Source organism: Sceloporus occidentalis, unplaced genomic scaffold, assembly GCF_023333645.1.
Source record: "Sceloporus occidentalis isolate IW3139 unplaced genomic scaffold, rSceOcc1.0.p SCAF_227, whole genome shotgun sequence".
Lineage (NCBI taxonomy): Eukaryota > Metazoa > Chordata > Lepidosauria > Squamata > Phrynosomatidae > Sceloporus > Sceloporus occidentalis.
Genome location: NW_028317207.1, coordinates 1,061,261 through 1,076,557, shown reverse-complemented (window position 1 = coordinate 1,076,557; position 15,297 = coordinate 1,061,261). Strand labels below are relative to the sequence as shown.

Below are 15,297 nucleotides of genomic sequence, written 5' to 3'. Positions count from 1 at the left end.
GCTAGATATAAATGGTATATTTGTAAGTATATATATATAAATGTACACGTCTAAAAACGTAAAGGGCTGAATAGAATGCATGCTTTTAATTTTTTAGTACTTGCATCTGTATTCAGCTACCATGAGAATTTAGTCAAAATGCTTCACACGACATAGCCCTGTGTGTGGGTGTTAGACCAGGATTTACATACTAACCCTTGAATGGTTCAACAGCAGAGGATATCTTGGGCTATTACATAAGGAATAAAATGTATATATCATAACACCTGACTAATCTCACCAACAAAGACTGTTCGTGCTGAAATGTCAAGTTTCCACTGCAAAAACGTATCTGTGTTCTGGGAGCTTTTGTTGCCACAAAAACCTCCAGCTACACTAAGCAGCCAATTTAGATTTATCAATCCTGCTTCTAGGCTGTTTGTTTCTTCCAATTCCCACATCATTTATCACCAGTGATTATCTTGTATTACAAGATATTTCATTTAACTCATATAGCCATTTGGTATTCTATTGTTCCATGAGTGATTTCTATTTTCTTGTGTGTTTAAATATTGAATTCCTAGAACTGACAACGTTCTGTGTTGAAAATATCTCCCGGACAAACGCCTTGAAGCATCTTTCTGCAACTTGAGGCAGCGGGGCCGCTCCAATGTCCTTCAATCTGCTTTGCGGCACAGATCCTGTGTCAATGTTCAGGGGGCGATTTCCTCCTTCACCCAGTAGCCTTAATAGCTTTGAATGCCCCATACATTATTTCATCCATCATTCCATAATGCCTTTCATATATTGGTATTATAGGTTACCATACCAAAAATGGTTTTACCTGCTTAAATGATACTTAAAGAAATCCCCCCAGTGCAATCTACTGCATGCAGATCTGCGCAGGCAATCATTCGGAAACAATCCTCTCTCGTTTGGGAGTGTTAATCAGCACACGTCTCACTGAGCTCCAACCAAAATCAATGATAGTAGCAGAATGTTTAGCTGGCATACATGCCGTTTGTCTGCTACTTCAGAAAGCACTGCGTATATATAAGTTTACAAACTTCCTGGTTTCAATAGACACAGCCAGGGGACAAACAAAAAGGAGACAGAAGTGTCATTAAGTTTACAAGATTTATTTGGTTACACCATGAGGATTTACTTCTGGCTGGATTCAGATTTGGATGTGGATGCCCTCAGTGAAGACAGTCTACGCCTCTTGGCAATCTGCTCCTGGCGCTTCTCCTTAGCTTCCTATAAAGCAAAAAATAAAACCAATGTATTAAAGTGCCGTAATATAGAGATTACACGTAGTGATGTAAGAAGCTTCAGCTAGCCACTGAGTGTTCAGTAAAATTCATTTAGAGTGGCAATTTCCAGATGAGCAGTGTAAGAAGAGTAAGATAGCAAAGGAATAGAGACAGGATAACGGCCAATATGAGGGAGAATATGAACAATGTAATGGGTAATGGTGGGAATAAATAGCTTAGATACAAAGAAGTACCTTTTGTTTTACTGCTACCTAATAAGTTAACCACACTGCCAGACTATTCTCAAGGTGCATAACCCATACATATGACCATGTAGCACAACAATATGGTAGATGAGGCATGTAAATATACATAAAATGCACTATTACAGAAGAGGTCTGAACTCATGTATTCAAATGAAGTGGGAGACCTTCAGGTACATAAAGAAGCCAATAGTTACCTTTATGCACATAAATAACTATCTGAACAGACTAAAGCATTAACCCTGAGAAGCCACACTTCTATTTCAACCACATTCATAAAGTGCAACAGTGCGATAGGTAAACAATAGCATTTGAATGTATAGAATTTCAGCAAACCAAGGTCAAGTGTACAGCATATTTCTACTGAAATCTCATTCTTGCACTGCCTAGATTCAAGACAATCAAGCAGGAGAATCATCTTGTGTGGCAATCGGTCCATTAGAGGGGCCTACTTGTGGCCGTGCTTGCTCAATACAGAGACTTTAAGCCCCAGAAACTGTTTTTCTAATCCACAAGGAGCAAAAGGCAAAGAAACTGTTTGCCCGCTGTCACCAAGTGATTCTATATCATGTCAGGGTGTTAAACTCATTGGTTTTCCAATAGAAAGTGCATTTAGAGCAGATACGAAGCTTATAGCAAAACGCTCTTCTAGAAAGTTCTCAGGGGAACAGGAAGGAATATGCCAAGCTGCACACATTACATACAAAGCAATTAAAAAGGTGTTCAGCTCGCCCTGCTGAATTTAGTACCGATAACTTATAACCTTCCTAGTACTGCTGAATGCCCAACCTCTTCCCAGAAATAACCTAAACAGCCTCATATTTCCAGGAGACTGGCCACGCAACTCAAAAAGCAGGCACTGGTACAACGGAAAAACCTTCTGAAGTGTTTTTATACAATAAACTTTCAGAGAAACAAACTGACAATTCTTTGGCTTCTTTAGGAATACGACAGATTTGCAGTGTTTAGGGGAAACAGCATCATTAAGTATTACTACCACAAGAGATCATACCTTTGTCCTTTTTGCCAGCAGCTTGGCATACTCGGATGCCTCCTCCTTGTTCTTCTGAGTGCGCTGCTTCTTCAGAGCAATACGTCTGCGCTTGTGCTGCAGAACTCTAGGGGTCACAAGACGCTGGATCTTGGGTGCCTTTGTCCTGGCCTTCTTTCCTGCAGACAAGCACAAGGGCTATCAGCCAACATACACTTTACACACATTTATATCAAGTATCTAGATAATGCTGTTGGACCGCAGAGATCATTGCTTGATCCAAAAAAAGCGAGTAGACAAGGTAGACGTATTAACCCTGCTACAAATGAGGCATTTCAATAACTACATAAAGATTCCTGGAACAATATTAGTAATAAATATCAAATAAAGCCTTAAATACTAAACATACTAAAACATTAAACTTTGAGTTTATTAATAGATTTAAGAATTTTATAACCTGTAGTTACATTTCTGGTATGTTAGCATCATTAATGTGCCAAGATGAATGAAGGGCATGGCATTTTGTCTCACCATGTTATAAAATAATCTGGTCAATACTTAAGGTAACCAAATACACCCAGAGCAACTCATATCAGAACACAAGCTTACCTTCCTTGGCGAGTGGCTTTCTCACCACATACTGACGCACATCATCTTCTTTGGACAGGTTGAACAGCTTGCGGATTCTGCTGGCCCTTTTGGGACCCAGGCGACGGGGAACGGTGTTGTCAGTGAGACCAGGAATGTCCTTCTCACCTAAAAAACCATAGGATTAGATCCCGAGATATTATCAGATCAGTGTATAATTAAATAACTGCACATTACGGTGAACCAAACAATTGTTGAGTGCAATTATATCGCAAGCCTTCCTACAGCTAAATGCCCATCCCTAACACTCAATAACTCAAAAGCCATGTTTATTTTCCCTATGCACTAAAATACAGGTAAAACAGAGTGAAGATGCTTGCCTAGAACAGTGTCCGTTATTCAAATACCCCAACGAGACTATGTATTTGGGATACTCTCCTCAGTCACAGGAGAAGCAGAGCTTCACCAAACTTAGGACAAGAGTTCTTTCAAGTTCATATTTCCTCAGACCAGGTCTCTGCCAGCACTTCAGATTTGATTAGTTTATAAAGAATTTTCTATTCCCTGAGATTAAATAGCACTTATGCATCAAGCCCCATTTTACCTTTCCTGACAATAACCAAGTTCAAGACACTCAGGTTAGCATCAACGATGCAGCCGCGGACAGATTTGCGCTTGCGTTCACCAGTCCTCCTGGGGCGGTAGCAAGAGTGGCCCTTGCTCAGGAGAAGACGCACACGGCCGTGGGTGAGGACTCCCTGTTTCATTGGGAAGCCCTGTTTGTCGTTTCCACCGCTGATGCGGACAACGTATCCCTGCAAAGAAATGAATCAATTATCCCACAGCTTAGTCAAACAGAAGCAACAGCGTTCCATGATTTAAACACCAAAAGAAGCCAACCAGCCTAATTGTCGAGTTGCCACACAGTTCAGAACGCACACATGGTGCGTCTCCATACATTAAACAACTTACCTTCCATTCATCACCCAGAGGATCTGCGGCAACCTCTGTGGCCATACGTTTTTCATAGAAAGTGCGCAGCTTGCGCTCATCATCAACCTCAATGAGCTTCTGGCAGCCAGTGGCTGGGAAAGAGATATTCAGCTGCAGGACACAAAAGGAAGACGTTAGGCTATAACATAACTTGCTTTAGGTCTACTTGAAGCAGTACTTCCCAATATATACCCATCATATAATTGCCATGTGCTATAGCCTTATACAAGCCGGCATAAAAGCCTGAAAGTAAACCCAAACGATCACTGCCACAGAAGACTTAACATAAGATGCAATACATAACGTAAAAGAATCACATGCTATACAGAAGCATTAAACATACGTCATTCGTATAACACTGTTACAATACGCTCCGTTACCGGTAACAAGAGGCAGCATTGACACACATCAGGCTAGCAGCGAGCGGTGTGCGAAGATGAGACAGTTTACTGCTCCCGGACGGAGACATGGCGCCCTGGCCTGTCCTGCTGTAACAGGGAGAGTCTGACACTTGGACAGCACGCAAGCTCAACTCCATGCCGCTGCGCGCTAAAGTAGTGGGGACGTGGTACAGGCCGCCGCCATGTCTCACTCCCCCGGCCCCAACACCAGAGTCCTCTCAATCCAACTCCATCCGGGGCCTTCGTGACGCCGGAGGGCCGCGGGCACAGGCTCAGCGCCTGCCGCATAGTCCATTCTGCAGGAGGCGCCCGATATTTCCCGAAAGGTAAAGTTCCCGAGCACGATTTAGTTAGTTTGGTCCCGGCTCACCTTCATGGCAGCAGACCAGTCAGTCTCGGATCCCCCACCGGAAAGAGGCCGAACTTCCGTGCGATGAGCTCACATAGAGAGGAGGGGGGGAAGGCGGTAGTGACGTCACCAGTAAGATACCCTCAGTGTGTAAGCGCCATCGGCTGGTCGGAGGTCATAAATGTAGTTGATGAATGTTATTTCGAATAGAACACTGACGCCGATATAGACGAATGCGGAATGTGATAATTATTAGATAGCATCTCTGACATTTCCTACAAATCCATTCTCCGCATTCCAGAGATGCAGAACCCGGGAAAACTAAAACAACATTATTTTTTATGGCTCTTTGCCATAACTATTATTATTATTCTCTTTTATTTATATAGCGGTTAATACAATACAATAGATATTTGCAAGGGGTATGAGAAGACTAGAATTGAAAGACTAAGACAAACTCATAAATTAGGTGGAGAGGGCCCTGCTCGCAAGCTTACAATCTTGAGGGAATGGGGTGACAAACATAAGGCACAGAGAACGGGTGAGAGGAAGTGTGGTGATTGTATCAATGAAAAGGAAGTTCTAGCAGCTAAGATGGTGCGGCTTCTCTGAAGAAGTGGGTTTTGAGATGTTTCTTGAATGTAGGGAGGGAGGGTGAATGCTGAAGGTTCGGTGGGAGTAGATTCCAAAGATATGGGGCACGCCGAGTGAAATCTTGTAGATGGGAAAAGGAAGAGGTGATAAGTGAGGAGGAGAGCCTTAGCCAACGGGAAGAACATAGGGATCGAGTAGGAGAGTATTTGCTTATGAGGGCAGAAATGTATGGAGGAGCAGTGTTATGTCAGTACCAGGATTTTAAATTTAATTCTAAAGGTAATTGGGAGCCAGTGGAGGGTTTCACAGAGTGAATTAAAACATGTAGTTAACACCTTGGGGTGTATTCACTAAACCCCACTTTGTAGGTGAAATTATTATTATTTTATTTCTATACACAAATATTGTTTTTAATTGTTTAGTATTATTATTACAATTATTGTTATTATTAATATTCTTATTTCTACACACAATTTTTTATTGATTAGCATTATTATTATACACATTACTCCATTAGAGCTGTTCAACACTATGAGGCACATTAGTGGAGGAAATCTAATCTGGCTAAAAAATAAGCCAGAAATTGCTTGCCACAGAAAGCCTAATATCCAAACTTATTCGCTGATGTTTCTTACACTTTAAAGTAAACCATAAAATGCTGTTCGTTATATCATGCAAAAACGTGGCAGTGTTTCCATCCTGGTAAGCACCTTCACTTTCATCATTTACCAACAAATGTATAGCCGAATATAACTGGAAATTAGATGCCACAGCAAAAAATTTGTATTATACTATCTAGGGATGAGACATACGATATTTTAAAAAAATGTAATTATTAAATCGATTATTGTGCAAAGGAACCTCAAGTATCTTCTTGTCACTACATAAGATTGTCTTCAACACATTAGCTCAGTGGGATATTGTCCTCTACTAGTAATAAACAATTGAGAATGGGGTTTCCCTTGTTGTGAATAGAAAGACTTCATTCTATGTGCATCTCATTGAAGTGTCAGTTGTCATCTCTGATGTCATTGGATCATTTTAGCATGAATGGTTATTTATGATGTACTTGTTGCTGGGGCAGATATCGGATTCTGAAGACAATCCAATGGGGTCAAAGCATATAGTGTTCAGCACACAAAAGTGGTGAATGTTGTATTCACTCGGATTCCCGAAAGGACAGTTATTCTGTGATTTGGAGAGGACGGATTTATTTTTGTTTTCTCAAGAAAAAGTTTCTAGATCTCACCAAATCTTGTTTACGTTCTGACACAGAGAACCATCTCAGTGTGTATGGTGGACCTTATATACCCAGAACTAGGGCCTGATTGAGGATTAAAATCCGCATTTAAGGACTGTATATATTATTAATATTAATATTATTATTATATAGTGGCAACAATTTGCGCAGAATTTCTTCTGTGACATTTCATCAGCATACGTTGTATAAGCATAAGTTGTCACAATCACCATACAACATTTACAGTCAGTATGTACCTTTGCAGTCTTCATTGGACATGATATTCTTTAGAATGCTTTCCAGAACAGAATGCTGCCTAAAACCAAACTTACAAGCTACAAAAATATTATAAAATACACAATGTAAATCCTCCATTAATTTCTTTATGGTTATCAGATGTATTTTTATCACACACAGGACAAAATTATCTTCCTTATAGTTTTTTTAAGGTGTTTAACAATGAATTGTGAAAAGCTGTAGCTATTACATAACTGCTATTTTTGTGTGTCATTTTTCTTAGCTTTCCTGATTTTTTTTCTTTAACTAAAATAAAATATTAAGTAAATGAGTCATCAAACAGATATGTAAGTACATTATCTTAAACAAAAGCTAATGTTGCTTACTTAATACAGTTTATGCCCGATTTTGAGAATAAGAGTATGAGGGGTGAGAGCAGGCCCGGACTGGGACAAAAAATAGGCCCGGGCATTTAAGCCTGAGCAGCCCATATTTATTTATTTATTTATTTATTGTTAAAGCCCACCCTTCATGTACCATCTTTGCATTTAATCATTCACACAAATCATTAACACATTCATTAATGCAGTCTCACAAATCATTCAAGCAATTCATCCACACATGAATTCATTAATTGTCATACGCATTCACACAATTCATCCACACATTTATTCATTCATTCTCATACGCATTCACACTACCCCCTCTCATCATCTTATCTGCCCCTTCTCACTATGTTCCCCCTTTTCACTATGTAACCCCCTTCCCCACTTCTCAATATGTACCGCCTCTATCTATCCCCTCTCCCCCTTTCTCACTACCTAACCCCCCTCTGCCCCTTCTCACTGCAGCCCCTTCCCTCACCCTATTTACCTTGTTGCCAGAGCAAGCAGCAACTGCGACCGCGCCTGTGGCAGGGCAGGATTGACTTAGGGGCTGATGGAGCTGCAGCTCCAGGCTCCTACCTTAAAATAGGCCCAGTCAGGACCGGACTGACTGGGCCTATATGGCCGCATTAAGGCAGAGCCCCTTAAGCCCGCCGCAACTGCAACCGGGTCCGCCACTCTAAGGCAGAGCCGGCCTTAGGTGTTCTGGCGCCCTGTGCGGACTACTCCTCTGGTGCCCCCCCATCCCAAAAAAAGAAAGGAATAAAAACTTGTAACAAAACTCCCCTTTCTCACTATCTATCCCCCTGTATCACTATCTACCACCTCTGCCTCTTCTCACTGTTATCATTATATACTGAGGCAGACATTGACGGTGGTACAGCATAATACTTATCACTATATACCGAGGCAGAAATTGACGGTGGTACAGCATAACACCTACCACTATATACTGAGGCAGACAATGACGGTGGTACAGCATAACACCTATCACTATATACTGAGGCACACATTGACAGTGGTACAGCGTAATCCCTATCACTATACATTGAGCCAGACATTGACAATAGTGCAGCATAACCCCAATCACTACATACTACGCCAAACATTGTTGTGGTGTAGGCCTACCACTTCATTGTCTGGCTTAGTAGTAGGGATGCACCGAAACGAATTCTGGACTGAAACCGAAAATGCAGCATTTACCTGTCCGAAACCGAATATGACCTCCCCACACCATAAAAAAACCCCTTTTATTTAAAGTAAGTAACACACCAAAATAGGACAAAACAATTAAAAAACAATATTATATGTATATATATATGATTGTTAACAGCAATCACATTCCTATCATGCCCAGGCATACCCAGATTCCAGGATGTACTCGCAGACTTGGCATGAGTATGATTGCCCTATCTACCCCTTCTCACTCCCTTCTGCCCCATCTACCTTTTCGCACTCCCTTCTCCCCTATCTACCCCCTTTCCCCCTATCTACCCCCTTTCCCCCGTCTCACGCCCTTCTCCCTATATACCCCCTCCTAACTATCTACCCTCTCCCTCTTTGAAGTTCACTTACCTTTCAGGAGTCCTGCGGTGAGGGTGCAAGGCCTCTGCCTCCCAGCTCTGCCACTGTATGGAACAGTATAGAGTGATGGGAGTTATGATGTACTTTTAGAGCATAATTAGATCATGAAAAAGACATTGGAAATGGTACAGCATAACACCCATCACTCTCACACACTTACCAATCCACACATATATACCAATCCACACATATATACCAATCCACACCTATATACCAATCCACACCTATATACCAATCCACACGTATATACCAATCCACACGTATATACCAATCCACACGTATATACCAATCCACACGTATATACCAATCCACACATATATACTAATCCACACATATATACCAATCCACACACATATATACCAATCCACACACATATATACCAATCCACACACATATATACCAATCCACACACATATATACTAATCCACTCTTACTGAATATTTTCCTACCTTTCCTCTTTACTCCTTACAGCTCCTTTTCCTCCTCTTCGCTCCTCTTCTTCAGTTCTTCTGTCTTCTCTGTCTTCTTCCGGTTCAGAGGGCACGGACACCGGTGGGCGCGGCTTCAGTGTTGTGCGCCGGGATCTAACAACAAACCCCGGCGCACAGCAGCTGTTGCCGCGCGGATCACAAGGGAGCGGTATCGGAGGTCTTTAGCAGACCTCCGGCTCCCTTGAGTGATTTTATGCCGGGTTGAACCCGGCTTAAAATCACTCAAGGGAACCGGAGGTCTGTTAAAGACCTCCGATACCGCTCCCTTGCGAGCCTGCTCCTCCAGCGGCGGACATTACTGTCCGTCTCTGGAGGGGTGCCGGGTGCCGCAAGTTGGCACCCCCTGATGAGCGGCACCCGGTGCGGACCGCCCCCTAGAGTGTGACGCCCTGTGCGGTCGCACACCCCAAAGGCCGGTCCTGCTCTAAGGGGCCGGGAAGCCCCCACCAGGGCCGGCCTTAGGGGTTTGCGGCCGCACAGGGTTTAAATTAAAACATCGGGGTTTTTTTTCAACTTTATTTAACATCCTCCATGTTAAATAAAGTTAAAAAACACTTTATTTAACATGGAGGATGTTAAATAAAGTTAAAAAAACCCCGATGTTTTAATTTAAACCCTGTGCGGCCGCAGACCCGTAAGGTCGGCCTTGGTGGGGACTTCCCGGCCCCTTAGAGTGGCGGACCCGGTCGCAGTTGCGGCGGGCTTAAGGGGCAGGTGCCCCTTATGCCCTGCGTTAATGCGGCCGTAGGTAGGGTAGGGGCCTGGAGCTGCAGCTCCATCAGCCCCTAAGTCAATGCAGCCCTGCCGTGGCCAGTCCGGGCCTGGGTGAGAGAAAGGGTAAGGGAGTGAGTGAGTGAGGCAGGCAGAAAGATACCACGCTTGGGGGCACAGATGGAACAAATAGGCTGTTTGGGGGCACCGACCAGCTATTTGGTGGCAATGATGGCACAGACAGGCTGTTTTAGGGCTCTGATAAGCTGTTTAATGGCAAAGATGGTACAGACAAACTGGGGGAAAAGAATGGCACTGACAAGCTGCTTGGGGACAAAGATGGCACAGAAAAGCTGTTTGGGGGCACGGACACGTTGTTTGGGGACAAATATGCAGTTTTCTCCACCACAGATCCCGCTTCACCACTTCTTTACAACTCCCCTCATTCCTTTTCATGTTTTCCATCCAATAACAGTCTTTACTGAGAGATGTTTTCTCTTATCTCCTTAGGCAAACATTTAGGGTCCCTAACCACAAAATGCAGTTGAGGACATCAGTGTCTTTCTCTGCAACACAGCTAGAGCTTCATGTGTGTTGTGTAGCATCAGATGTTAGTGTATGTGTTGTGAGTGAGCAAGTGTGGGACCTATCTGTACATAATGCCAAGTGACCGCTCAGAACCAGGCTACCATATACCATATTTTTAATTTGCACCCCCCCCAATTTTCATAGTGAAACCAAATCTTCTGGCACACTATTAATAAAATTAAACATGTAATGTACAGCCTACTTCACTGCCACAAACTGCACCACATAACTAGCCGACGGTGGAAATATTGTATGAAGGCGGCAGCAAGTTGTGGTCCTGTATGTGCTCCAGGTACATTTTAAGTCAAAATATTCCCAAAGAATCTCTATGATGATATTATACAAATCAATCTTCAAAGTTCATCTTAGACTAAGCGCAAGACCTTAGCTTGTGGAAGCCCTCAACGCATAACATTCTGACTTCTGCCGAGATTCTGGTTCCAGAAGTTCCAGTACGATATGCAAAATATGAAGAATAGCTCTCATATGAATCAAGGCTGGGCTTGGTGTACTTTTCCTGGAAATTTGATAATACAGAAGCATTAAAACATAGAATTTGACAGTGGATAAGAACCATTTGGCCCATCCGTCAAACTGCTTTTCGTTATGTGTCCGTTCATGCACAGACAGCAGAAAGCATCCCCATTGATTTCTCAGACTGGGGAGAAGGGTGGCAGCTTCTGCAGCAGGGTTGCAGCTACTACATTAGGTGTTTTATTTTTATTTTTGAAACTTACATAGTAGTTTAATATGCGTTCTTCTTTAGATGGGGTGTAAGAGACATTAGACTGTCCCTTAAAGGGACACTTTAGCCATCATATGCACTTGTGTGGTCCATTTACATTTTCATGGGGCTCCTTTTGCAAATGCATGGGGGATTCTGCAGAATGCCCCATATTAATTTGCCCCTTCTCCTGCCCCAACTACTTTTGTGTAGGTGATGTGTGTGGCTGAACATATCTCCCTGCAGATGATATACTTACTCCCAGTCAGCTTCAGCCCTGGCTCGGTACGTCAGACCACAAAGCAGGAGGGCGACTGCAGCAACATAACTGCAGCTTCAAGGTCGGGTAAGTCTTTTATTTTATATACAGTCATTTGAATTTTCACACAATTTTTTTTTCATTTAGAAGAATGCATATTAAAGTGTTTGTGGAGTACATTAACATGCATTCTTCTTTAATTTGGGTGTTTGTGACATTAAACTGCCTCTTTAAATAAACTTAATTAAAATGCAGGATTTCTGTTCAGTCAAGCCGTTTTTTCCTGAATTTTGAACATTTGTCTCTATCCATTGGGATTATGATGTAACTCCACTGAAACCTCAGTTAACCTCAGTAATGTCACAGAGTGGCTGGCATGAGATACCCTTACAAAATCCTTTCATTCTTTTCACTCAGATTCTTCTATTGCTTTGTCCATTTCCCGATAAGTTTGATGCATTTTTCAACACTTTGCTATGTCTTTGTTTAACCATACCTTTCCTCTTTCTCATCTAGTTTGCCAACACAAATTATATATTGCATATATCACAGATTGCAAATTTAAAATTTAATATGCTGGGAGTGTAGTTTTTACAACACTCACAGATTTCAAAATCACACACAAAAGTATATGTTAATGGAACACAGACTTCTTGATTCAAAAAGATCATTCTACCACTCTTCATACATGAATTTATTTTTATTTTTTGCATGCTGCGTGGGGCACTGACAAGCTGCTTTGAGCGGAAAGATGGCAGAGATGTTTGGGGGAACAGATGGCACAGACAAGCTGTTTGGGTGGAAAAGTAGCACAGACAAGTTGTTTGGGGGTAACGGTAGCATTATGGGACATGTTGCTTGTGAAGTTTGAGTGCCCCAGAGCTCAGTGGTTTCTACTTAAACCCCTGGTGTGGCATGTGAGATGTTTGGGGGAACAGATGGCACAGACAAGCTGTTTGGGTGGAAAAGTAGCACAGACAAGTTGTTTAGGGGTAAAGGTGGCATTATGGGACATGTTGCTTGTGAAGTTTGAGTGCCCCAGAGCTCAGTGGTTTCTAGTTATACCCCTGGTGTGGCGTGTGGTCACATGCGCTCTTAATATTACCAGGGCTGCTTTTCATTCCCATTCTGGCACTGATCCGATAGTCTATCATACAGGGTAATGTCAGGGTCTGCCAGCTAATGCTCAGTAGAATTTGTGTGTTCAGATATTGGGCAGTTTGAATGTGCCAAATAGTTCTTATCCACTGACACAATCTATGTTTATATGTGTAATGTAGCAGGACAAGGACCCTAAACATCAAAGTAAATCTACTACAGAATAGTTCCAAAAAAAAATAAATCTGCCTTTTGGAGTGGACCGGACTTTAACCCATTAGAGATGCTGTGGAATGACCTCAAGAGAGCCGTTCATATCAGACATCCTAGGCATATGGCTGAGCTCAATCAGTGCTGTAAGGAAGAATGGTCTACAATTCCTCCTGAACATTATACAGGTCTGATCAGTGGCGGAACTACCGGGGTCGCAGGGGTCGCGACTGTGACCGGGCCATGGAGTTCTGCTAGTCGTTTTCAGCAACCACTCGGCGCCCTTCTGTCTCCTCTGCTCCCTGCCGCCGCCTGCCTCAGCGCTGCCCCAGCGCTCAGCAGTAAAGCTGTGCGCACCGTGGCAGAGCAGCGAGGCAGAGGCTTTGCGCCCCCACCACAGAACTGCACGGTAAGTGACCTACAAAGGTGGGTAGGGGAAGGGTAGATAGTGAGAAGGGGAGTAGGGAGAGGGTAGATAGTGAGAAGGGGGGGGGTAGGGAGAGGGTAGATAGTGAGAAGGGGGGTAGGGAGAGGGTAGATAGGGAGAAGGGGGTAGGGAGAGGGTAGATAGTGAGAAGGGGGTAGGGAGAGGGTAGATCGTGAGAAGGGGGGTAGGGAGAGTGTAGATAATGAGAAGGGGGTAGGGAGAGGGTAGATAGTGAGAAGGGGGGGTAGGGAGAGGGTAGATAGTGAGAAGGGGGGTAGGGAGAGGATAGATAGTGAGGAGGGGGGTAGGGAGAGGGTAGATTGTGAGAAGGGGTAGGGAGAGGGTAGATAGTGAGAAGGGGGTAGGGAGAGGGTAGATAGTGAGAAGGGGGGTAGGGAGAGGATAGATAGTGAGGAGGGGGGTAGGGAGAGGGTAGATTGTGAGAAGGGGTAGGGAGAGGGTAGATAGTGAGAAGGGGGTAGGGAGAGGGTAGATAGTGAGAAGGGGTAGGGAGAGGGTAGATCGTGAGAAGGGGGGTAGGGAGAGGGTAGATAATGAGAAGGGGGTAGGGAGAGGGTACATAGTGAGAAGGGGGGTAGGGAGAGGGTAGATAATGAGAAGGGGGTAGATAGTGTGAGAAGGGGGTAGATTGGGTTGGGGCGGGGGGAGCCTTAACCTATTCTCGCACTGGGGCCCCGAGGCTTCTAGTTACACCCCTGGGTCTGATCCTCAGCTACCAGAAGCGCTTGTTTGAAGTTATTAGTGCCAAAGGAGGTTTGTTAAATCTTAGGGTTCAATTACCTTTTCCACCAGCACTGTGAATATTTAATGGATGTGTTCAATATATACATGAAACATTATTATAGTTTGTGTTATTAGCTTAAGTGCATTGTGTTTGTCTATACTGTATGTGTGTGTGTGTATATATAAAAAATAAATCCAGAACGCCGGGGGAAAGGTTGCCTTCATAAGAGCACTTTGGCTCAAAACATGTGACAAATGAATCCAGATTCAGTGGCATGCCTTGTAATCCGACCTCCTCGGTTAACAAATAAAGAAGTGGGTGAGATTCTGCGTCCAGTTCAGGATGTAAACAGAGTCTGCTAGGAGGAGACTACACAGATCTGAGCAAAGCAGAGAGGAGGGAAAAGGTCCAGGCGCCACCCAGCCATGCACATTGTTACAGCTCACAGAGCCCATGCTAGGGAGGGATCTCACCCAGTGTGTGGACAGGGTTAATAGCAGAGGCAGCAAGGGTATCAGCCAGATGGCAGGGAACAACCAGGCACAAAAGAAGAAGCTGCACAGCACAGCTGCTCCTGTCAGCCCAGGCAGAGGCTGTCACTCCTATCCCACACAGAACCCCTGACAGCCAGCCTTGTCATCTGATCCACGCTTATTTACACGCAGGAATTACTGCAGCGTCTCCATATTAATATATCATGTTCATCAAGGAGGTCAGGACCATGTTCAACACCATGGAGTCCTCTTAGTAGGCTGGTGACAAGTGACATTACCAGCACCGGGTACTATAGGTCTCAGATCACCAGCATTCTATTGATTGACAAAGAACACCAAATCAGGAGGCTTCAGCAGGACTCATCCAGACCTCCACTGTCTTCTCCAATCTTTGGTGTCTCGCACATGACATCAAGCTCCACCCACTGCCAGTGTATGTTAAAAGGCTGCACTCCAGCGTCTACTCACATAACAGCTGGAGCCCAGACTTGCTAAGTGACCTACAGTGAACCCAGGACAAGGAGGACTCCAACAACAGCACAACTAGACAATCAACAACTTGGCTAAGCGTCCACTGCTGTCTTCTTCTTGTGTCTGTCTCTGCATCTGACACCTGTTGTGTCTAAGTGGGGATATTTGCCTAGACCACCAGCAGTTACCCATTTGTCAGGCTTACCATCTTACTATCTTCA

At 43.7% G+C, this 15,297-nt stretch overlaps 1 protein-coding gene across 1 annotated transcript; it reads right to left on the bottom strand.

Moving 5' to 3' along the window:
• Positions 1 to 1,139: 1,139 nt before the first annotated feature.
• On the bottom strand, positions 1,140 to 4,844 carry LOC149276731 (small ribosomal subunit protein eS6). The gene is made up of 6 exons (XM_089503353.1): positions 4,839 to 4,844; positions 4,047 to 4,178; positions 3,679 to 3,889; positions 3,096 to 3,242; positions 2,508 to 2,665; positions 1,140 to 1,236 (listed from the first exon to the last, which is right to left on the bottom strand). Exons 1-6 carry the CDS (start codon positions 4,842 to 4,844, stop codon positions 1,141 to 1,143), a joined length of 750 nt encoding a protein of 249 aa, XP_089359479.1. The 3' UTR covers position 1,140.
• Positions 4,845 to 15,297: the final 10,453 nt, after the last annotated feature.